This window comes from Equus quagga, chromosome 1, assembly GCF_021613505.1.
Source record: "Equus quagga isolate Etosha38 chromosome 1, UCLA_HA_Equagga_1.0, whole genome shotgun sequence".
NCBI classification, from domain to species: domain Eukaryota; kingdom Metazoa; phylum Chordata; class Mammalia; order Perissodactyla; family Equidae; genus Equus; species Equus quagga.
Window position 1 is genome coordinate 82,401,867 of NC_060267.1, and position 24,424 is coordinate 82,426,290.

Consider the following 24,424-nt stretch of genomic DNA (forward strand, 5'->3'; position numbering starts at 1 on the left):
ACAAAGGTTTTTGAAAAACTGATTATTAAATTAGATGATGTTCTTGAAAGTGCTTTGTAAAAACAAATGTAAGGAATCATTCTAACGCTTCTGTATAAGCAAACGAGAATGTTCCAGGTGGGGGAATAATAGATGTAAATCTATCATTATTGTACTTACCAAGTAATTATAGTGAGTTATTTTGTCAATAAATGGACTTTTGGGGGTAACAATAATACTCAGATGTTCTCCCACGAGCAAAGTTTTATAGTTTTCAGTCCAGTCAATATAAAGGTAACTTTGGCTGAGAGATGAATATGCTATTGCTTGGTAATCTTTGCTGGCCTGATTTTCTTCCGGAAGATGTGGGTCATCGGTCCTGACCTGAAAAGGAAAATTTCAAGAAAGACATGTGGACTGTGATGTAATGTTTTCTGTGAAACATACTCTTTAAGTTCCTTTCTTTGCTTTATAAATTTCTAAATTTCACAACACCAAATGCTAAAGAAAAAACCCCTCCATTACTCCAATGTTTGTACAGCTGTGGTATCAAGTAACTTTATGAAAGATGATGGACAATAATTAGGATAATATGGGGTTATGGGCTGTGGTGGGAAAGTCTGGTGAAGTGAAGAGAGAAAGATGCTCCCAGAACAAATATTGGTAGCCTTCTTGAAATGTCATGGCAAGTTGGGTACACTTCTCCTTATGGATTGGGATGAGAGGAACTGGGGTAAGAGAAGGGCAGACGCGGGGAGGTTTTGAGGTTGGGGGATGGGAGCTATGAATGAACATCACAGAGGCTCTCTGGCCCATTATTTTGGGAAGTAGTGGCACAGAGGAGTGCTTATAAACATGGACTGGGGCAGAAATGACATCATGGCAGCAGTATCCACCTTTGACAGTAAGGAGTTAGTAGCTCATGCTCTGGAGTGAGATATGCACTGGTTTGCATCCCAGTGCCACCATTCACTACCTCTGGATAAGTTATTTAACCACAAGAGAGGTTAGAAGCCTCCATTTCTTCAGCTGCAAAATGGCAAGGATAATATTCTCTAACTCATAGAGCTGCTTAAATGGGAATTAAATGGGTTCTACATAATGAATGCTCTTAGCACTATGCCTCCACTTCAAAAGTGCTCAGGAGGTGGCAGTGAACGTGTGCATACTGCAGTCATTGATGTGCATGATGAGCTTGCCCATTTTTTATATGGGATTGGGAACTTAAATGTTACTTGCTGGGAGAGAAGACTATTAGGTGAGCTCTAAGGCAGCGTGGTTCACCCAGCTAGAAAACAGGGAGGCTTCCACATGTGACCCTTGTGTGGCCCTGAACAGAGATAAAAAGTTGGGGGGGGGGGGCACGGGGAGAGAGAATATTCCTACCACTGACTTCCACTGCTATACCTATTCTGAAACTTCTAGAGTCTAATATAGTCTTACTGATGTAACAGAAAATAATGATTCCCAAACTGATAGATTTATCTACCTCAAGGACCATTCAATGGATTAGCAGATTGCCCCTGGTGGTTTTTTTTTTTCTCTGGATGCAAAATTGTGGAACTGTTCACTGGACTCATGTATAAAATCTGCCACATCTGTTTTGCACGCTAGCCAAAACACACAGTCAAAAGTACACATTGTCCTAGAGAATTTAACAGGAGAATTCAGCTCACGTTAAACTCCAGCACCGTCACTCCAGATGGGAGATTAACCACAAATGAAGCCACTCCGTCACTGGACTGCGTTACGCTTTTCTTTGACTCCAAGTCGGATGTCTCTTGGTTGACATCGACCGTTTGTGCATTCAGGGTCACCGGGACCCCTCCTACCACTTGGTCAAGCGAATCCTTCACCTGCACCTGTTTGTCAGAAAGTCCAGATCCATGTCAACAGCTCATCACTTCTTTTAAAGCACAACAATTCTGAAATAATTTCCCTTCCTCCCCACCACAGTATAAATTAATCATGTTTAACTCAGGGAAGAGAAGTATGCTCTCAGTTTATAGAAAGGTTGAATTTTATTTCGTTAAACCATTTTTGAATGGATTCCCTGTATGTGAAGCAGATTCAGAACACAAATATCATTCTATCAAGTAGATGTGATAAGATCTTCTGCTATCTAACTTCTGTGTTTCTTCAACTGGTTTAGGACTGTATAAAGGAGAAAATGAGGCAATCACTTCTGGGAACGATTCTCCTGGATATGAGAAGCAATAAATGCATCTTTTTTTGCCCCTTAATCTCTACCTCTCACCACCATGCCTACGGTCATATATAACTTCCACAAAGATATACTTCACTTTTATATGTGATATTAAATATATAAGATATTTTAAAATAATATAAATATATTCTATGTAATAATATATTTATGATATATTGTATATTGCTCTATATTATCTGTAATATATTATATATTATCATATGTATTATACAGTAATAACCAACTCTGGTGGTCTAGTGGTTAAGATTTGGCACTCTCACCACCACAGCCCGGGTTCATTTCCCAGTCAGGGAACCACACCACCCATCTGTTGGTTGTCATACTGTGGCAGCCATGTGTTGCTGTGCTGCTGAAAGCTATGCCACTAGTATTCCAAATACCAGCAGAGTCACCCATGGTGGACAGGTTTCAGTGGAGCTCCCAGACTAAGACAGACTAGGAAGGCCACCCACTTCAGAGAAAATTATCCATGAAAACCCTGTGTCTAGCAGTGAAACATTGTCTGGTAGAGCGTGAGAAGGTGAGAGGATGATGCATAAAGACTGGGCAGGGTTCCACTCTGCTGTACACAGGGTCGCTAGGAGTCAGAATCAACTCAAGGGCACTAACAATAACAAGTCATGTAGTAATATATTATAAATTATTATATATTATATATGTACACAAGAAACTATAGGCATATCCAAAGCTTGCTTGGTCTTGGTAAATCTTTTTCTCTTAAAATCCAGTGACCCACAATGAGCAATAAGTCACACATTTTAGTTGTACTAAAGTTGATTTTTAAAAGCAACATGTTTTCAAAGAGTAAAAAAATAAAACATTCTGCTCTAGCTTTCTAAATTAAGGACAGGGAACAAAAATTTCCATTTTATAAATAATTTTTAAAAATCAAGTGACTGTTTTAACTTCATACTATCAGCATTTAAAAAAGGAAAAGTGGAGGAAGGAGAGAAAACACTAAAGAGGAAGGAGAAAGCAAAAAAAGACAGAGAAAAGAGAGTCAGGGAGAGAAAGTCAAGATGAAAAAGACAGAGAAGAACACAGAAAGACGAGCTCAGACAGAGTTATTCACGAAGAGAACAGAGAGTGAAAAGCACAGAAATGCAAACTCAGAGACACACAGGAGGTAAAAAGTGATGAGAGAAAGGGGTTTATTTTCAACAAGTGATATCTCTTTCTTAAGGCTTTTAAAGAACAAGCCACCAAATAATGTTAAATGTTAGTATTTTTTGAACTACAGACTTACGGGATTTTATTTATGTATCATTTAATGCAATGCTTATGTAGGGATGAGTAACACAAGCTATCTTACTAAATACTGACACTTGGGTCGAAATCGCTCCTGAGGCTGAAGCTGGCCTGCAGTTTCCCACCCCTGTCCGCACCCTCGGGAGGGGCAGGTTTCACAGAGTGAGTTCCCTCCGTGACTTGCCTCTTCAGCATCCTTCCTCTGTTTGCCACCCCCCATGTTTTCCGTAAACAGAAAAAGACAGTCATACTCATCAGTCTTCCCCCCTCCATCTACCTTCACAGAATATGGAATTCCAGGCTTCAGGAAAAGAGGAGTAGCAACCAAATTCAGTTTGTAGGGAGAGAGGACATATTGGATGCCAGGAATTTCTGCCTCTTCAGAAAATCCGCCTAAAGAAATGACAAGGATCATGTTGACCTTTTTAAGGAGTATAATGATCGGTATGAGCATCTGTTTTGTCTCTATATGTCTCTACATGCTCATTCATTCACTCACTGTTGCCACACTCATTCATTTACCAGTGGTAAGTAGGACATGGGTCTCGATTCAGAGGGGCAGCACAGAGAAGAGCTTAGACCTCAGGAGTTTCCAAAGCCTTATGGACAAGGCTTGTATGTAGAGAGTGGATGTAGAGCTATAGAACTGGACCGAGGAAGAATGCAAAGAAGGGACACCACCTTTTCTCAGTGGTCTGAGTTTCAGTTGAGTATATGCAAATGATTAAGGAGAGAAGGAAAGGGTAGGCCAGAGACTGAGTCTTACAGGGGGTTCACCATTAGAGCCCAGGGATATGGAGAGAGATGGAGAGGAAGACAGAGAAGAGTGCTTGAGGAAGAGAGAACCCTCAGAGTCCACTGGCAGAGCCCAATAGTGTTACCGTCCAGCTAAAACTTAAGCTAAACTATTAAGAACATGCAAAGCTCTAGAACTCCCAAACTCCTTTCTAATATTACATCCCTGACAACCCCAATACATACTTCAGCCACTTCAGCCAACTGGATAATCTGCTATTCTCACAGATCAAGCTTCACTTCCCACCCTTGGTATATCCCCTCTATGGAGGGTGCCCCACTTCACCCTGTATACCATCCCTGTCTCAAAACCCTACTTATCCTTCAAGACTGATCATCTTCAGGACACTGTTCCTGGTTGCTCTACAATCGTCTAGGAGCTCACCTTCTTCTGAAGGTCAATAAGCATTAAGTACTTTGCTTAGAGCACAAATGGAATTTCTTTTTGTAACATTCTTTGTTTACCTGTCTTATAGCTGATGCTAGTTTGTAAGCCACCTGAGAGCTAGAATTAGACATCATTCATGTTTGTAAGCCTGCATGTTTAGCAGTACTCTTTGAACATCTCATAAATATTGTATAAAGTGAATTAATTTAAAATAAATTGAGGAAAAATAAAAGTAAGAAAGAAACATTAAATAATGTCAAAACCGATAGCCAGGGAAGGAGTATAAAGTCACCACTGCTCTCCAACATCTACTGAGCATCTGATACGTACCAGGTGCTCCATAACTGGATAATTACCTCAATTCTTCATTCTCCCACCCTAGAAAGACAAATTTAAAGAGGTGGGAGGGACCTTAGGGATCATCTGGTCTAACTCTCATTTTACAGGAAAAAAAAAAAAGAACAGATTCATTGTGGCTAAATTATTTGTTCAAGGTTAATTGAGGATTCAATATAAACCTGAAAGTATAAAGAACATTAATAATCAAGATGTACCAGAAGTAAGACAATTTGACCCAACTTGGACTAATAATGAATGACTATTAAAAACCACTGGAGGAGGGTTGAGAGCACTAGACAAGATGTTAAGGATGCTAAGAAAGTAGTAGGTGGACCCAAAAAAGAAGAGGAGGAGGAGGAGGAGGATAAGAAGTAGAGGAGGAGGAGTGCTAACACTTCGATGGTCTTCACCATGTGACAGATACTGTCTTAAGTGCTTTGCATATATTGACTCTGATCCTCACAAAGCCCCTATGAAGGATATACTATTATTGTAGCCATTTTATAAACATTGTTACTTCCAATTTTAGATAGAATTCCTGAATATTACAGCTGAAAAAGGCTTTAGGAGGCATTTGGTTCAACTTTATTATTGCGCAGGAGTCTAAAATGATAGTAGTAATATCTTTCATTTGCATAGCACTTTATCAGCATTTTTACATACATAATCTCATTTTTATTTTGATTCTTGCCAAAGGAGAACATTGGGGTGCAGATGTTCAAGCCAGATCACCTGCAAAGCCACTCAGGATATCAACTGGGCAGATATCATCCCATTTTTGTAGTTGAGGCAATAGGGACCCAATGACTAGAGATGGGCATAGCTAGCCTCTAATCCCAATTTTTAATAATACACTTTTTAATAATTTACTTTTTATAAGTAAAATTTAACTAGGAAAGAAAATAAAATATGAAAGAATCATAGAAATTATTTGTACTTTTAATATGCTGTCTAAAAAAAACTTACCCGTAGACTCTGTGACTGTGACACCTATATAAAGGTACTTGTCGTTTATATCTTCTAGACTTTCATAGGACAGTTCTTTAATTGCCGTTTCAGAGTTAAATGTGACTTGAGCAATTCCATTTATCAACTTTTTAAAAGGGGAAAATGAAAGAGTTATTTCAGAGAACTTACAAGGAAAAATTAACAAAAATCTGCTTTTACTAGCCTCTAAATTGAAGGCAACTGTCAGAGGAATCATCACCAAGAAAGTGAATGACTTTTTAATTGTGATTAATTTTTATTTTAATTATGAGTTCACAATTAAGTCTGAATGTTATTTTCTAATTTATTTGTATAGAATTATAGACATGCAAGAGTCTTGAACATCACATGTTTCAACAGATCTTTTTCGTACTAGCTGACTTCCAAGACATCATTCATCTTTCTAGGCCTCTCGGCTTACTTTTGCTCTTAATTGAGAGCTTGTTGGGTTTTATGATATTTAATTTGTACTTCACTGCTTACATGTTTAAACACTAATTTAAAAACATACAATGGGGAAGAAGATATGGGGTTAAGTCATACCACATTATTTTGTTATTAACCACAACAGTAAAATAGATTTTGCCTTATTTTTTCTTCTAAAATTGAGTACCTTGAGGCCAGAGATTTTTGTCACAGCTGACTTTAAATTTCTTTAAATATCTAGCATAGCATTGTGTCTAGCATAGAATCTTGCATTAAAAAGAGGCATCTAATTTATATCTTGAATAAATAAAACTGTGATTTGAAAAGGCAAACCCTAAATAAGTGATGATGCAAAACTACATGAATATGCAACAGTGAGCCGAATGACGTGAGCCCTTATCATCTATTGTATAACGTCAAAAACACAGAGCAACGGAAAAGGGGACCAGGGCTCTAAGCTGAGCTCCAGCAACCACTACAGCACTTAACCACGGGCAAGTAACTTTCCAATGAATTCATTTGCTCACAAATATTTACAGAGCACCTATTTTCCAGGAACCATACTGGCTCTGGTCATATAACCGGAACAATTCAGATCCACAAAGGGTTTAGTGTAGAGAATGATAGAAAAGTAAATAAGTCATTACAATAAAGGTTTTCTCAATCTCAGCACTATTGACATTTTGGACAGGATAATTCTTTGCACAGCTCTGTGCATTGTAGGAGTTTAGCAGCACCCTTGGCCTCTACCCACCAAGTGCCAGAGCACCCTCTTCCCCAGTTGTGATAACTGCAAATGTCTCTGGACATTGCCAAATGTCCCCTTGGGGGTAAAAATCATCCCCAGTTGAGAACCACTGCAATACAGTGAAAAACATGCTCCCCTGAGAGAGAGTCAAGGCCTAAGGGAGCACTTGGTGGGGCAGGAGTTTAGAGGAGTCGGGGGGACTTCCCAGAGAAGGGGTGTCAGCCGAGACTTAAAGAACGAGAAGGAATTAGCCAGGCAAGGAGGAGGCAGGAGGTGACAAAGGGAAAGAGCATTCCCAAGCAGAAGGAGCAGGCCGCAAAGACCTAGAGTCAAGAGTGACTAGGATAAGTTTGAGAAACTGGAGTGATGAGAGCAAGGGAGAGAAAAGGGGAAGATGGCATGAGATACGCTGGTGAGGGGGGCTGATGCCGAGGAAAGTGGACTTTATCCTAAGGACAGTGAGAAGCCAATGGAAGATTTTCAGCTTCAATTTCTACACCTATACAAAATAAGGAAGCGCACCAGATGATTTTGAAGTAACTTTCCATCTCTAGCATTCATTTAGGTGCAAGCAAATGTGTCTTGACATCTTACCGTTGTCTTTTGCGTTGCTTTTTGCATCATTTCTTTTTGATCATCTTTTAAGTCTTCTCTTATTCCGAAAAAGACAAAAACTTCAGCCTCACTGACGACTTTATTATAAAAATATCTGTCAAACAGTAATGCCATAAAATTGTTTTGCTAACATGGCTACAATAATAAAATTCAGATAAAATGGAACAATTTGAAATTACAGAAAGCACTTGATTCTCTTTATTTTTTATTTTTTTTATTTTTTTAAAGATTGGCACCTGAGCTAACAACTGTTGCCAATCTTCTTCTTCTTTTTTTTTTTCTGCCTTATCTCCTCAAACCCCTCCGTACATAGTTGTATATCTTAGTTGTAGGTCCTTCTAGTTGTGGGATGTGGGACGCCGCCTCAACGTGGCCTGACCAGCGGTGCCATGTCCGCGCCCAGGATCCGAACCCTGGGCCCCAGCAGCGGAGCACACGAACTTAACCACTCGGTCACGGAGCCGGCCCCTTGATTCTCTTTAAATTGTCTTCCATGCACTGTTGCATTTCATCCTCACAAAACTAGAATAATAAGGCCCAAGTACAGATTTCTATTACTATGTGCTAGATGAAAAAACTGATCTGAAGGAGATCAAAAGATTCAGGTCCAGGGCTCTTTCCTACAGGACACCTCACTTCTTCAATGATTTTGATGTCAGTCGGGAGCTGCTCCCTAGTTTTCTTTCATATCATTAAAAGCAGCATGTCCTGTCTAATCTCATTCTTATAAGTTCTTTTTGAAGATTCTAACTGCATGTTTCCTTTTTAGTTTAGAATTAAAGTAACAATAAAGAAAACTTCCTGCAGAGCCAACAATTCTATAGCAAGAGCTAACTTTCTTTATTCATAGTTTGAACAAATAAAGTAAGGTCTTCATCAAAAGAAGCCAATTTCTATAATTCTCTAAGTGAGACTTTTATGTTGGTTTAGACTAGGTGGCAAACACTATCTGAGAATAAATGCTAGCAGGAGAGACAGTATAAGGTAGCATTTGAGGGCATGGACTGTGGTACCAGACAGACCTTGTGACTTACTAGCTGTGTGATCTTGGGAAAACTACTTAACACTTATGCACCTCTGCTTTTCCATTTTCAATATGGGGATAGTAATAGTATCTACCTCATAGAGCTTGCATAAAGATTAAATAAGCTAATATACACAGAGTGGTTTGAAATGTGCTGACACACAGAGCTATACAAATTGGTTATTGTTATTAATAACTACATGATATTGTCATTTTTAAATGACCTAACCTTTTGTGGTGGACTGCTTGAAAATTAACCCCAAGTCTCCACTTCCTCATGTATCCACCACTTTTGCAGCTCCTACCATGGAAAGGGTGTGAAGGGAGTCTATTTCCTCTGGGCTGGTCTTGTAACTTGCTTTGGACAAAAGAATGTGATGGAAACAATGGTGTGCCAGTCCCAAGCGTAGGCCTTAAGAGGACTTTTATGCTTCCATTTTCTCTCTTTGAGCAGTATTGCTGCTACAGGCTACCCTGTTGGATGATGAGAGACACACATGGTCCAGTCATCCTTGTAACTTCAGTTAACGGCCAGCCAACAGCCAGACGTGTGAGTAAAACCTCCCTAGATCAGCCAGCCCCCAGCTGACCAGCCAACTGACTGCAGGCACATGGGAGAGCCTAGCTGACGTCAAACTGGACCAGATAGGCAGAACTGCCCAGTCGACTCGTAGATGGTTGTGGTTTTACGGCATTGGGTCTTGAAGTAGTTATGCAGCATTAGCTGGCTGATTAAGCCGTTAAAGAATGATAAGAAGTGAAGCCTTCATATCTCAGTCCCAACATCCTAAGTTATGCTGGTTCCTAAACATCCACATTGAACTTAAATCTTCAGGATTTTTTGGCTAGTGAATAACCAACAAAGCTACAGTCAGAATCAGCTAAAATCAGAATGAGTAAATAAACTGTAGGCACGATGGGTGCCAGCCAGGCAGAGTAATAGTTAAGTTCGAAAGTGCTCTGCTTTGGCGGCCTGGGGTTCGTGGGTTCGGATCCCGGGTGCAGTCACGCGCACTGCTCAGCAAGTCACACTGTGGCAGCATCCCACATACAAAATAGAGGAAGATTGGCACAGACGTTAGCTCAGCGGCAATCTTCCTCAGCAAAATAAATAAACAAACAAGAAAACTATAGGCGTGATGTCTCCTCAAGCAGTCAGTTCCAGAGTCATGGCAGATATTGCCAATAAATCACAGATCTCAGCAACATATATAAGTGTATTAAATCAACACATTGTACACCTTAAACTTGCAGCTTGTTACATGTCAATTATATCTCAATAAATCTGGAAGAAAAAATCACAGATCTCACTTTGGGCAACTATCACCAACCAGAGTTGACACTCAACTTAGCTGGATAATCTGGAAAAAAAAAATAACTTTCTTACCTTGCTTTTATAGTAACTTCAAAATTATTGAAGTCCTTATAACCAATGAAACTATTTTCTGGTTCTATTGAGACAGAAAAATGTGGCAACACTGAAAATAAAAACAAAGAGGCAATATTACCATTTACATTGGAGTAGCCTTTAAAGCATAGCAACCAACTGTACTTTCTGGTATAGTTGGACAAGCTGTAACATCAACACAACATCCACCTGGTCATCATCATCATCATCATCAACAATGACAACAACATGTCTGGGAAGCCTCGCACTCTGCCAATCAGAGGTCAATCCATCCTCTCTGTACCAGAAGCACTTTGCTTATACTCTGATTTCAGCACTTATTATAGGCAATTGATGATTTCCTCCACTGGAATATGGGCTCTTTGAAAACAAAACAGACTGTTCTCTATTTATCTTTGTATATCTCTCCCTTTCACCCTCCTCATAAATCTTAAACATAGTATATGCTCAACAAGTGTTTATTAAATTGAAAATAGAAAAGGAAAATTTTTGCTTATTTAACACTTTCCCTTTTTTCTCTAGTTGATAGAATCCATTCAGTTTCCAAATTCCAGCATAAAACCCTGACTTTCAGCAAGAAGAGAGCGCTTAAAATTAGCTATAAGAAAGAACATCCATGCAAAATTAGAAATTAGAACAGACAGGAAGGGGGTTTTTGCTATCTCTTTGGTGTCTTGATTGCCCAAGAGAAAACAATTTCACCAGTCAAAATGGCACTGTCTTCTCTTTATATGAACTCAGACCATGTACTAGGGCTTATAGATTTTAATTCTATTAAACTGAACACAAGTTAACAGAAAATTGGGTGATTGCATGTCCCTGATATTATGGACAAAGACTGACACCCAAGGGTACATGAGAGAGTTGGCTTCAGATATGGCTCGTGTGTTCCCTGGATGGTGAAGGCCAGATGTGAAAGAGCAATGCAATTTGTTGCTGTGGGCTGTATTCCTGTGCCATTAGAGATCAAGGCCAGTCTGTTTCCTCCAGGATATGAGGTGGAGGAAAATATTTCATCCTTTCATCTAATACCTACTTGCCATGTAGTGGGCACACTCTTATCCAAGGGATATATACTAGTGAACAAGATAGATACAAACCCTGTCCTTGATGAGCTCACAGTCAGGCAGGGAAGACAGACATTAAGCAAATAATGACACAGATAAATACCTAAACCAGTTATAAAAACTGATATAAATCAGTACAGGGAATCCTTCCCAGGAAAGAGAATTTAGGGGAAGCTTTGCTGAATAAACGGCTTTTCAACTGAGACTTGAAAGGTGAGTAGGAGTTGGCTAGGCAATGAAGAAGGGGAAAAGTCTTCTAGGCAAATGGAACATCATATGCAGTCACCACTGCTGGAGGAAGTGAGGGGAAGAGTGGTGTAAAATGAGGCTGAAGAGGAGGAAGGCAGGAGCCAGCTCAAAATAAGGATTTTGACTTTCGTTATAAAAGGGATGAGGAGCTACTGGGAAATTTTCAACAGTGAAATAACATGATGAGATTTGCGTTTCAAGATTATCTTGGCTAATACCCAGTGGGAAGAGCCTGGAAGTAGAGTAGCAATTAGGAGGTTTTGGCAGTAGTCCAGGAGGAAGGCTTGTGATGAATCAATGGGTGTCTACAGACAATAAGAGGTGGATGAATTCTAGATATACATAGGAAGCAGCAAAAACACTTGGAGGAAGGGAGATGGGTTAGGATTGCATGTTACCGAGAGCCTATGACTTTAAAGTTTAGTTACATTACAACAAATTTGTTTCGTCACTATTTTGTTTACTAATTTTTAAAATTGGTGCGTTTATTCTCCATATTATTATGAGTCTCCCGGGGGAATAAAAAGTGACTTCAAGCAAAAAAAAAGTTAAATTTGATATCAGAGCATACAAATACTCTAGTAAACAACTACAAGAAATGGAAAGATTAAACTATTTATGTGTTAATTATTAGTCCATTAATATGATTGATTTAAAAATAAGAATATCTTAAATTTCCAGATAAACATGTTAGGGATTTTCGAGCCAGAAGGAAAATAACACTGCACTACGGGTGTGGAAATCCAGTTGGTCTTGTTGCATCACTAATTGGTTGTAATGACTTGAGTAAATCATCTATTATTCTTACTGCATTCTGCTCATCTCCTCTCTGATTGTTTAAGTTTCTCCTAAAATCAGAATTCTGGAAAGGACCTTAACTAGTCAAGCTCCTCAGTGGACTAGGTCTCTTCCAGATCTATGATGAGGAATTCAAGTCGAGAGAGACTGGTGTGCTTGTTCAATGCTAACAAGGGGGTGCTGGAACGAGAGCTCAGGCATCCGGACAACCTCCCACCCCCTCAACCAGTGCTTCTAACCATACCAGCAGGCTGCCTCCTCTTAGTCTGGGATTGATTTGACATTAAGTTCACCAATGACAAGAATTATTGCAAAAACACTAACTCTTTATAGGTAAACGCTTAATTGTCAGAAATTACCATATTCTTTAATTTCAAAATATGCAGTTCCCGTTGTTGAAAAGTCCTCTTTATATTTAGCTTGAATTGTCCACACACCATATCTGTGGAAGCAAAATATTTAAAATTACAGAAGTCATCAAATATTTTTAATTCACCCAGAGGAAATTAATCATTTCCTGTTTTGAAGAGAGAAAAGTAAGTAAAGATGTATATGGCCTAAGTAATATATTTTATTTGTGACAGATTTTTAAGCAATAAACAGAAATAATTGAGCATTTTCAGGGTAATAGAAATTTAGTAATTAGTTTTTCGTACATTGTGTTATTTTTTTCAGGTATTTTCTCTTAATGTAGTCAATAGCTTTGATTTGAAGAGCTTATCCTCCTTGAGAATTTACTTAATTCTGGAGCTTAATTTTACTAACATCATACTAAAATCTACACTATAGTAGAAAGTCCATAAGAATGTCTCCAGAAATGTAAAACACAGGTCAAGCCTATCCAGATAATAAAAGTGACACTTCACATAAATGAAATTGTGGTTGAAGACAAAGTATGGTTTGTTTAAAGAGGAAAATGACCTGGGTTTCATTAACGACCTTCATTCAAAAGTGTTTACTGAGCACTGGATTAAACACTGGAGATAAAAGCTGAGCAGGATTGAAGAGTCACTGTCTTCACAGAGCTCGTGGTCCATGGATGTTCAAATTCCCATGTTTCTATTTACTAGCAGATCCGACTTGGGAAGTTACTTAACTTCAATTGTGAAATGAGAAAAATTATATCCACCCTGCATATTGGTTATGCAATCAATAAAGCTTAACATTACAGTTATTATCATCATCATTATCATTAATTCAATGAACATTTATCAACTGCCTTCTATGCTGAAGTGTTGGAGACACAATAGTGAGCAATACAGACAAGACCTCTATCTTCAAGGAGTTTACAGTCTAGTGGGGAATAAAAAGGCAAGTAAATTAATAAATAATACTTACAGAACTGAGATAAGTGCCACGAGGAAAATGAACAAGAGAGTAAAAGGAAGAGAGGGATTGCATTAGATGGTGCATCCAGGGATAGGCTCTTTGAAAAGGGAGTGTTTACCCTGTGTCCTAAAGAAAGAGAAGCAGCCAGCCTTGTGAAGAGCAAGGTGAAGCACCTTCTAAGCAGAGGGGACAACATGCGCAAAGGTACTGGGATGGGAATGTACTGGTCACGAGAGGCTAACGGAACAAATGGCACAAGATGAAGTTGGAGAAATGATGATAGTCATAAAATAATAAAATCAATTCTGTGCTATAGAGCATGCAGTATTTTTAAAGACATATACAATTTAAAAATTATCCAAATTGTTTAAATCTTTCAATTTCATACAAATTTCTAGAAAACCTTCAGTATAGTGAATTAACTGCAAAATCCCATTTAGAGGGCAGAGCAAAAATGACCATAAAAAGATTTTGCTTTAAAGTTATACTGCAGCCATTTATAGGTACACTTATCTTATTTGTCCTACTCTAAATGCCTTGAAGTCAGGGACTGTGGACTCTTTGTTTCTGTTTTGAATCTCTCATGCCCATTACGCTTAGACCATACCGGGAATGTGTTCACTAAATATTTATTACACTGGGCTCTGTTTAAACATGTTCTTAAATCCTTCAGCATGAGGCCAAATGCTAAATGACTCCGAGAACACCCTCTCTTTTGAAATCTGCCTTCTAGCAGTCTATGCAGCAAAGAATACAGAGGATCAATATTTTTATAGCTCTCAGAGCACACCAGCCTTTTAGTCTATTAGATTAGACCACACGAGCTGTCTACACACCAGTCTAGATAGTCTATAAGATTCCTTGACGGGCGGAGGGATTGATGGTTTTGACGGAAGAAAAAAGGTTGGGGACTATTTTTGCTTCTTTCAAATTTTAATTTCTGTATGTAAAGAGGATTGATGAGAAGTATTTTTTTTTGAGAAGTATATTTTTTGAAAAAGGAATTTTTTTTTGCCAGAGACTGAGCCTAGCTTCTTATTAGACTTCGAAAGACTTTGCATATCCTCATGTCCTTCACACTGGCGCCTTTGTTAACACTAGGTGACTCCATTTGACTTGTTATCTGCCTCATAACAAAAAGTTCCAGATGTGCTTTTTAGAGAAAACTTTATTAACAAATACTTTAAAATACTTAGGATTAGATGGAATCTTGAAGTCAGGAAAAGAGACAATTCCAGTATAATCATTTTCTTCCACAATGTCAACTTCTGATCCTTCGGGATCCTTTGAATAAAAACAAACAACTTCAAAGCACATAAACCACATTTGAAAAATTAACTGATTATATTATCTTTGATACACAGAAATATTTACTAACAAATATCCACATGTTCAAATTAAATATGAAGGAAGAACATGATTTAAATGTTGTGGAAGGCAAACATGGTTCCTTTCAGCTACTTCCCTCCCTCTTTTTGGGCCTTCTTCCATCTCTTGCCTTACCAAAAAAAAAAATGAATTGTATATATCAGTCTCCAGGGTATCTTGGTCTCAATTATCTAGAAGAGACTCTCTATTGCATGACTGAAAAGTAGCTCCTGTTCTATCCTTCTTACTTCTGACTCTCTGCTCTGTCCCTCCTTTTCTAGCAATCCTCCCACGTCTTCTCCACATATCCAAATTCTACTCATTGTTCCAGGCCCAGTTCAAATCTCTTTTCCTCCTTGAAGTGTCCCTTGGCCTCCCTGATCTCTTTGAATTTCTGTAGAGTACAGTCTATGTCAATAGTTAGCAACCACAATCTTGGAACACTCTGACATTTCACAAGTAATTTGTTACAAAATAGTTAGATATTAAAGTTTGTGAAAGGTTTATAATTTTTCTAAGTTAAAGGATTCAAAGTTATCCTTATACATCACTCTTTTTCACTTGTGTTCTGATAAGTTTTCTGTTTTTTTGAGTAGGAGAAAAGGTGTTGCAGCCTATAGTGAAGGACTATCACTAACACGCCTACTGTTAATAGGTGAGCAGTTATTTTCCCAACAAAATTCGGTAGGGTTGTGACCCAAACTGGGTAAGACCACCGGAGTTGATTGCACATGTGTCAGTGTCATCTGTTATGAATGCCATGGCTGATCAAAGGTTAATAGCTGCTGATCTTTGGCTCATGGTTTGGCACTATTTTTCACAGGTATTAGTATGGTAGTTACTCAACTCTAAGTTCCTTAAGTGTAAGTATCACAGATTGTAATTCTTTTTCTTGAATTGCACAAATCAAAAATCTCATGCATAGTAGGTATTTAACTTAGTGATTTATCGATACTCTTTAAGAAAGAAATCATGAAGGATATATTTAAATTATTTAGTTGACAATCATAACTTGCTGAGATTTTTACTTGAGCTTATTATATCTGTCCATCCTAGAGGTTTAGACCTACAATGTTATGCTTACAGGAGATGTTCAATAACCATTTACTGAGCATTGAATGAGTTCATGAAGTGTTAGGGCAGGGTTACAGGACAATGGATCTTGTCTTGAAGATGAGTTAAATTATTATCTAAATAAATAACATACTTACTATGAAAGTTAAGACAGTTTCTCTTTTGGCTGGCTTCAAGTCATCATTCAGCGAATAAACTCTAACCTTTACTGTAAGAAAAATTGATATCTGCTAAACACAATGGTATTTTTATTTTTTACAATAATGATCCTTAAAAATGATGATTCAATTAAAAAAACCTCAATCACAAAAATCAATGCACAAAAATCCTTATTTAGGAGAAAGAAAAAATTAGTTTACAGACATGTAGATTACTAAAGATTCTTTTATTTTAAAGAGAATCCTCTTGGATTCCTTTAAAGAGCTACTTGTAGTGAATTTAAAGTTCAGTTCACTTTATTAAGGTATCTTTACATACAAGCTTTTTTTTTTTTTTTTTTAAGATTGGCACCTGAGCTAACATCTGTTGCCAATCTTCTCTTTTTTTTTTCTTTTTCTTCTCCCCAAAGCCCCCCAGTACATAGTTGCATATTCCAGTTGTGAGTGCCTCTGGTTGTGCTACATACAAGTTTTTTGGAACACATATACAGGAAAAAATTAGGCAGTTTTTTATGAAAAATCTTGTAGTAGCGAAATTGATGTTACCATACGAATATATGGGAGTATAATATATTGTCTCATGTTAGACTTGAAGATTTTAATGGAAAATTAGATATTTGATTTAGACATAACACAGTCTTCCACTTAAAGAAACTACCAAGGCCCCAAATTATCCCATTGTTGCTGAAGGCAGCTTTGAATTGTATGGTTTTGTTATATTTCTTGAGCCAGATCCTACAATTGTTCTCTCATGGTTAAAGGACTAATGTCAGGGGCCCAATAATGATTAGTTCTCTTCCATTTCTTTCTGTCAGTTAATCTCCATCTTTTAAACAAACACATCTGTTTATCTTTTAACTCACAGCTGTTTGAGACTGCTGATCTATTTCCCTGCAATGACATCTCGTAATTTCTGTAGGGTTTTCCTGATGCTCAAATCTATTCACGGCCAAAACTTAACTCACAAAATAAAATTGAACTGGCACCATAAACATCTTAATGGGTCAATATTATGCAAAGCTCTACATAAGAAGCCCCGTTAAGCTCTCTAAAATTGGTTTCACTAAGACCATAAGGATCAAAGAAAGATGCTCAGCAAATTCTGCCCCCCATCCCCCTGCCCCTCACTCCTGTCTCCACCTCGAATCCTTCCTCCTGCTTGTGAACACATCCTGTCCGGGACTGAGCATCGCTGGGAAGCTGCCAGGCGCAGTAGGTCACAAAAGTTAAGAGCACAGGCCCTGGAGTTCAAAACTTTGCTTTCACTCCTGCCTCTGCCATTTCCCAGTCTGGCCCTGAGCAGGATGCTTAATCCCTCTAAATCTTAGTTCCCTCATCTGTAAAACAGGACTGCTAGTATCCGCTTCATAGTGTTGTGAGAACTAAATAAGGCAAAGCTTTTGCATAATCTGGCACAAATCAATAAGTGTTTATTATTTTTAAATTATTTTTGTTTTATCATTATTATTTCTACAACTACTACTTGTCTACTTTCTAACCCAGTTTGTGTTCAGGTTAGAAAATTAATCTTGTCTTCCCAGCAATGGCATATTGGAGGTAAGATCAATAAAATTTTTTGTACCAAAGATATGGCTTTAAAAAGTATACTGTTGACAATCATATTGCAATACAAATGTATCAAACCAATATGTTGTACACTCTAAACTTAGACAGTGTTGCATGTCAAGTATAACTCAATTAAAAAAATGTATTGTGTGTCTTCTGTGTGCAGGCACTATGCTAGGCACGGAGGTGTGAGGAGTGGAGTGGAGGAGAGAGGCAAAAACATGATCACACGGGGATATGTAAAATTCCAGGGGTGGGAAGGGCTACAGAGGACATTGCCTGGCTTTCTGAGCATGCAGAAGAGGCAGATGTGAAGTGGTCAGGGAGGTCAGAGAAGGCTGCCCTCTAGACCAGTCCTGCGATGGCATGAAAGGTTGACTAGGAGATAATGAGGCAAAGGACGGGCATGAATGTACCAGGCAGAGGTACACAGGCCTTAACATCGATTGGAAGCAACTGAAAAGGGGTCCATTTGGCTTGTGTCCACAGATGACAGGGAACATGGTGGGTGATGAAGCTCGAGGGGAAGACAGGATACAGGCTGAATGGAACTGAAGGTTCTGGTCAATACTCTAAAGTCCTTTATCCTATAAAGCCTTGAAGATTTAGGTCTCTATCCTAAAGATGCTTATACTAAAAATCTCTCAAGGATCTTCAGATTAAATGTGTCAGCTGGGATATTAGAGCTATAAATAGCAAGATTTAATCAATTTTTTAAAAAATTACTTTTAAGTAATTCTTTTTCTTCTGTGTAAATACGGCTTTGTGCTACTCCACAGATTAAGTAATAACAGAAAACTCTTACCTAGTGCTTATTCTGTGGTAGTCACTGTTTTAAATGCTTTACTTGTAGGAATTCACTTAACTCTCACAGCAACTTTACTAGGTAAGTTCTATTATTATTTCCATTTTATAGATGAGGAAAGTGAGGCTCAGAGAGGTTGAGTAACTTGTGCAGGGTCACAGAGCTAATCACAGCCCAAGCTTGGATTGGAACCCAGACAGTTGTCTCCAGAGTGTGCTTTTAACCACTATCCTTCACTTCCTCTCACTAATGGGTCAATATTTAGGAGAAACTTCCCTACGTTTCCTCTGTGATTAGAATAGATGAGGATACCACATCTTACAGTAAAGTCCTCATAGAGAAATAATAAATGAGGCTAAGAAAGGTCCCAGGCTCTGGGTATCAGACTACTTATTGGACAAAGCCCGAAGACCCTAAGTGGTAGGTAGTATCAACAGGACTGAATTAATGAAGATTCCCCTAATACAGGAGGAGGACAAGGGAAAGAATATGTTTATTTCTAGGTATGATTATGTTTAAAAGGGCCCAAGCTTTATGGGCAGAGATTGTTTCCTTGTATACCAAGTCATCTTTGGAGTCAAGAGAGGGTACCATTCTGACAATGATATTTTGTCCAAGACGAGAGAGTAACTCACCCTCTCTAGGCCTTTCCTTTCTTGGCTGATCATAACAGGTGCTCCTGCTGAAATGGCAATGGTGTAGGCCCATTCCACCCCACTATTGTCATCATCAACATCAACCAACATTTAGCAAGTATGCATTATGTGAAAAGTTTTTCAACAAGTCTCGCTGGTCCTGCCTACCTTCCTCTGTTCTTCGCCAATCATATCGTTATTAAAACTTCATGACCTCCTCCTCCCACATACAGTTTTCTCATAATTCCATCTCTGATGTGCTCAAAAGTCAATGATGGCGAGAGGGAGAGATGGAGGAAACAAAAACTTTGCAGACACATGAACATATCTGGACAACATTCTCACTTTCTTGTGTTTTTACCTTTAGTTCATTTGGAATAAATCCAGTTATTCCTCAGTCATAGAGTTTTGCCTAGCTGTCCTGCCCTTTCTCCCTCTAACAGAAGAGCCATGAATATGAAACAATATTCTAACAGGAACTTTCTTAGGTAGATTCCCTTAGAAAATTAATACCCATATATTTCTGTGATCTAGTTTATTCTTTGCTGAAACATCTGATCCCCTAGGGGTGGATTTGTTTTCTGAATTTGAAGATGAGCTCCAAAGTAATGGAACTTATTTATGAACATGGCTCTACAACAAATTATTTTCCCATTGTTAAAATTATATTTACAATTACATATTATATTTGTTTAATAAATAAGATATAACACAACATTTCACAATTTTTAAAAAGCTTTTTTTCTACTTGGAAATAAGTGATGGGGCAGATTATGTAATTGTCAACTTTGTAATTTCCATATGAATTTAAAATTTATATTTAAAATCAAACTTAAATTTAAAATTAAATTCCATTTAATTGTTTATTTAGCAATTTCCATATACACTTAAAATTAAAAGGGTATTTATAAGTGTAAAAGTCATTGGGAATTGAGACTCCTTTGAGCAAGTTGGAAACCTGTCTCCACTTAATTTCATGTTTTAAAAAGCTCTACAATATAGTGCCAATTCTCCCCCCAGAGAAAGAAGCATCTTATGTCCTACCTGACTGGTGTGGAGTGTAAACAGGCTTATCTGTATGAATGAAGAGAAATCCATTGTCATAGGTTATTGGAATTTTTTTTGCTTTTGAAAAATGCTGTGATACAACATCCAAATACACATGTGAAACTGAGTTTTGTCCTCCAGACAGTTGTTTGGGTTGTATCTGTAAAAGAAAATGTTGGTGGAAAAGAGTACCATAATTTTAATATTATAAAACATGTTGATTTTCTAAATACCACTGTAATGTCACGAGAACAGACAATAAGTATGTGTATTTAGTCATTTGAAAAATAATAGAGGAGCCAAAATGTAAATAAATTTTACCCAAAGCCCTTCATTGTCAAATATAATAATCAAAATTTAGCTTTAAGCAATTGAAAGTCTTTTCAGTTCCATGTTTCCTAAATTTTACACACATTTAGTGAAAGTACTGCCATGGAACTCTCTTAACAAACTTGTGGCTGACTTTATTAGCCCATATTCACCATTCCCTCAATTCAACATCCTGACTGATGTTAAGTACACTTTGTATTCTATCTGCATCCTTCTGCTCCCGTGGGTTGAGCTGCACACTTTCCAATGTGTGTATGTAATTGTAATTATCCACTTTACATTGCATGATATACAAATTTAATACATATAAAGTAGTAAAAGAAAGGAAAATGTTTCTATGAAAACTTAGGCTTTAGAAACATGTGATAGAAGTTAATCACTAAAATCAACTGCTGTGGAATTAGATATGTGGATACTGTAAACATTTGGAAAACAGGAAGAATCTATAAAGATTTTGCACTCAGATTGCTTTGCAAGTGTCTTTAACTTCTTTCTCCACTTTAAAGAAACAGAAACCGCAGAACAAAGATGATTCGTTAAAGGTGTGACACATCATAAAGATCTGATGCTGTAATGAGTGGACCCATACTTAAAGAAAAGACCTTGGCACAACATCAAACAACTGGCAAACATACATACATTATAATGTTAAGATAAAATTAAATGCTGGAAATATGTATTGATTTTTATGCTTTCCCTTTTACCTTTTCAATTAACCACCTAAATGAGCACTGTTCAATAGAACTTTCTGTGATGATGAAAATGTTGTATATCTATGCTGTCCAGTATGGTGACCGCTAGTCACATGTGGCTATTTGAGCACTGAATGTGGCTAGTGTGACTGATGAACTAAAGTTTTGATTTTAGTTAAATTTGATTGACAAATTTAAAGGTAACAACCACACGTGTGTGGCTAGTGGCATCAGAGAAGACTGCCTCCTGAAAATAACTCTCCTAGGAAGTGAATTTTAATTCCTAATAAACCTAATAAGTAGAAGTATTTGTTAAGAGGTTAGACTATTTGTCATCGAGAACATTAATGAAAGAATTCCTGCATTTGGTTAGAATTGATTTAGATCAGTGTTTCTCAAACTCAAGTAACATACAGACCCCTTTTAAAGGATAAAAGAGTCCTGGAGGACTCTCAGTGTCGACTTTTTATTATTTACAACATAATAAAATATTATTTTTATTACAGTGTACTTAAATATGTACACACCTAAAACTAGGTATAATTTTCTTATGCTTATGACTTTTATTTAATTATAAAATCAAAACAAATTTATAAAATAAATTCAAAATGCTAAATATTAATATAATTCTAACTCTAAGCTCTTTATACAATTTCAAATTTTAATTTCTTTTTAAAGAACTCACCTTAGAGAAACACTGGTCTAAATGAACCTCAGAGCCCCTTCAAAGTCTAGTCATCTTTAACTTTCTGGTTCATTTTTTAATGTAATCAGAATTTGAAACAATATTTTGGATTTATTTATTCAGTGTGGTGAATAAATAGTAAGTATTGTTACTGCACAAAGGGCACGATCTGCTTGCCATGAGACAAAAGCCAGTCGTCAAGAGGCAGGATAGTGGCAGAGAAAGGGTGTTTTATTACAGGTTGCTAGCAAGAGGGAAGATGGCTGACTAATGTCCAAAAGAACCGTCTTAAGGAGGGCACAGAATCTTGAAGCAGTTACATAGGCCAGTGGGTTATAGGGGAGGGGTTAGGAATGTTGACCCTCTAGTGTTACAGACTGGAAGTTGCCACACCAGGTCTTTCAGTTTTTGTTGACGATGGCTATCAGCATAGACTCTCTTTGGGGGTCATCACATTCCTAAGGAACTCAAAGGAACGAAGTTATCGTCTTATCGTAGCCAGGAAGTACATGTACAAGCAGGGGTCATAAAATCTACAGAGCAGTTAGATCTCCAGGAGTGTGTGCATTTAGCTGGGTTAGTTAGTCAGAAGTCATTCAAAGTTACAATACAGTCTCTTTTCTACAATATGGCTTCCCTTATGTCAACCTTATGTTGAGCTGGTATCAATATGAAGTTATTTTTAGTTATCAGAATTTTTAATAAAAAATGAGTTGCAAGCACTTATCTAACCAAGTTATACTATACTTTCTTAATAGAAGGAAAAGTTATTTGATCCAGGTTTTTCTTTCTATTAGCTACAGGTTGTCAATGGGAGCCATTCACTTTAGTAATCAATAATTTTATTAGTTTTAGAAGCTATAGTGATAGAATATTGGAGTTTAAACAAACAAAGATTAAATAGCATCCATGGGTTTTTGTAGGTGATGCATTACATATACATCAATATGCATATTCATAATTCTCTACTTCTTTGTAATGGCAATTTTCACAGTAAACAAGTATTTTCAATTTATTTCCAAATATTTTCACATTAGCACAATTTTGTTTTCCAATAAGAATGTTGCAGTTTACATGCATTGCTCAAAAAGCAGATGCAGCTCTCCTATTCAGAATTTTCTGTTTCACCCATATCATCCTCAGCGACTAACATCATCTAATAATCACACAGTGGAGAGCGGTATAAACGATCAACTCTGTGTGTTATCAATATTCAAACTTTGTAAACATTTTATTGAGAATATTCTCTATGTATAAAGAAAATGAAGGATGAATACATACTGTTAAGATTGCAGAGTTTTGGAATTTGTTTTCTGTGGATAAAGTAACATGGCCTGAAGAGTAAGTAAATTGTTTATCAGGATAACTTTTAATAGACACTGCTGCATCAAATGTTTCGGTGTATCCATAAACTTGAATTACAATATTTTCAGATGCTCCAACACGGAATACTTTTGGTGCTGAAATGACATACCTGTTGAAATAGGGAAAGAGAAGAATCAGTATCTTTATACAATATATTTTGTTATACTTTGGATATTTTTTATCTCACTTGAGAGATTCAATTTAAAATAGGCGAATTTTGTCAACTTAAAAATGATAATTTTAAATCAAAATTTACTTGGGGTCTATGATAATGTCTGTATAGTTTCCAAGAAGAAATAACTGGGAATTAAGACTTGAGAAATAGAGCCAGAGACTTAGTTAACATTTAGAAAAGTACTAATGGCACCTTCCCTGAGCTACTGCAGCAAAGGAAGACTTTTAATGATGTTGACTGGAACATGTAAATAGTGTCAATATTTTAGCCCAAGGAAGAAAAAAACAACATAAGCACCAGTGATTGAATTCCAGCTCTGCCATCTACTGGCTGTGTGCCCACGGTAAAGTCACTAACCCTCTCTGAGACTAAAATAGCTTAACTGTGAAAATACCAGCTTCTTCACCAGACTGCAGTAAGGACAAAATAAGAGTATGTATATGAAAGTACCCAGGATGCTTAGTACTCGATAGATGTTAAGATTCATTAATTTCACTAAGTTAGATGAAAGGAAGTAATCTTAGAAGTACTGTGTTACACTAGTGAGTGGATAAAGAAAAGGATAGAATAAAAGTGAGCTGGGGGAGTGTATTTTGAAAAGGAAGTAGTGATAGAGGTCCTTGAAGAGTGAGTAATTACAATCTTATAACAATAACGGTAATAACAGTAATTGAGTAGTTACCATATATGAGAGGCTGCATTAGCACGTTACATACAACTCTTTTAATCTTTATAACAAGCCAGCGAGGTAGGTACTATTATTATTCCTATTTTACAAGTGATAAGAGGTTAATTGGACCAAGGTCACAGGGCTTGTAAGTGAAGGAGGCAGGACTTTATATGCAGGTCTCTCAGTTGTTCTGTACACAACTGAGGTCAGAGTTACAAGCTATGTTC

At 37.3% G+C, this 24,424-nt stretch overlaps 1 protein-coding gene across 3 annotated transcripts in view; it reads right to left on the minus strand.

Annotated features, from left to right (window-relative positions):
* Positions 1–24,424, minus strand: part of C5 (complement C5) — a 90,334-nt gene that overhangs the window by 60,229 nt on the left and 5,681 nt on the right. For all 3 annotated transcript variants that reach the window (XM_046646774.1, XM_046646757.1, XM_046646765.1), the window contains exons 2-12: positions 23,269–23,461; positions 20,278–20,440; positions 16,207–16,277; positions 14,820–14,911; positions 12,658–12,740; positions 10,164–10,254; positions 7,732–7,846; positions 5,943–6,069; positions 3,732–3,847; positions 1,656–1,841; positions 160–363 (exon numbers count right to left, since the gene is read on the minus strand). In XM_046646774.1, coding sequence (XP_046502730.1) covers positions 160–363; positions 1,656–1,841; positions 3,732–3,847; positions 5,943–6,069; positions 7,732–7,846; positions 10,164–10,254; positions 12,658–12,740; positions 14,820–14,911; positions 16,207–16,277; positions 20,278–20,440; positions 23,269–23,461 — 1,441 coding nt within the window. The remainder of the gene's footprint in view (positions 1–159; positions 364–1,655; positions 1,842–3,731; positions 3,848–5,942; positions 6,070–7,731; positions 7,847–10,163; positions 10,255–12,657; positions 12,741–14,819; positions 14,912–16,206; positions 16,278–20,277; positions 20,441–23,268; positions 23,462–24,424) is intronic.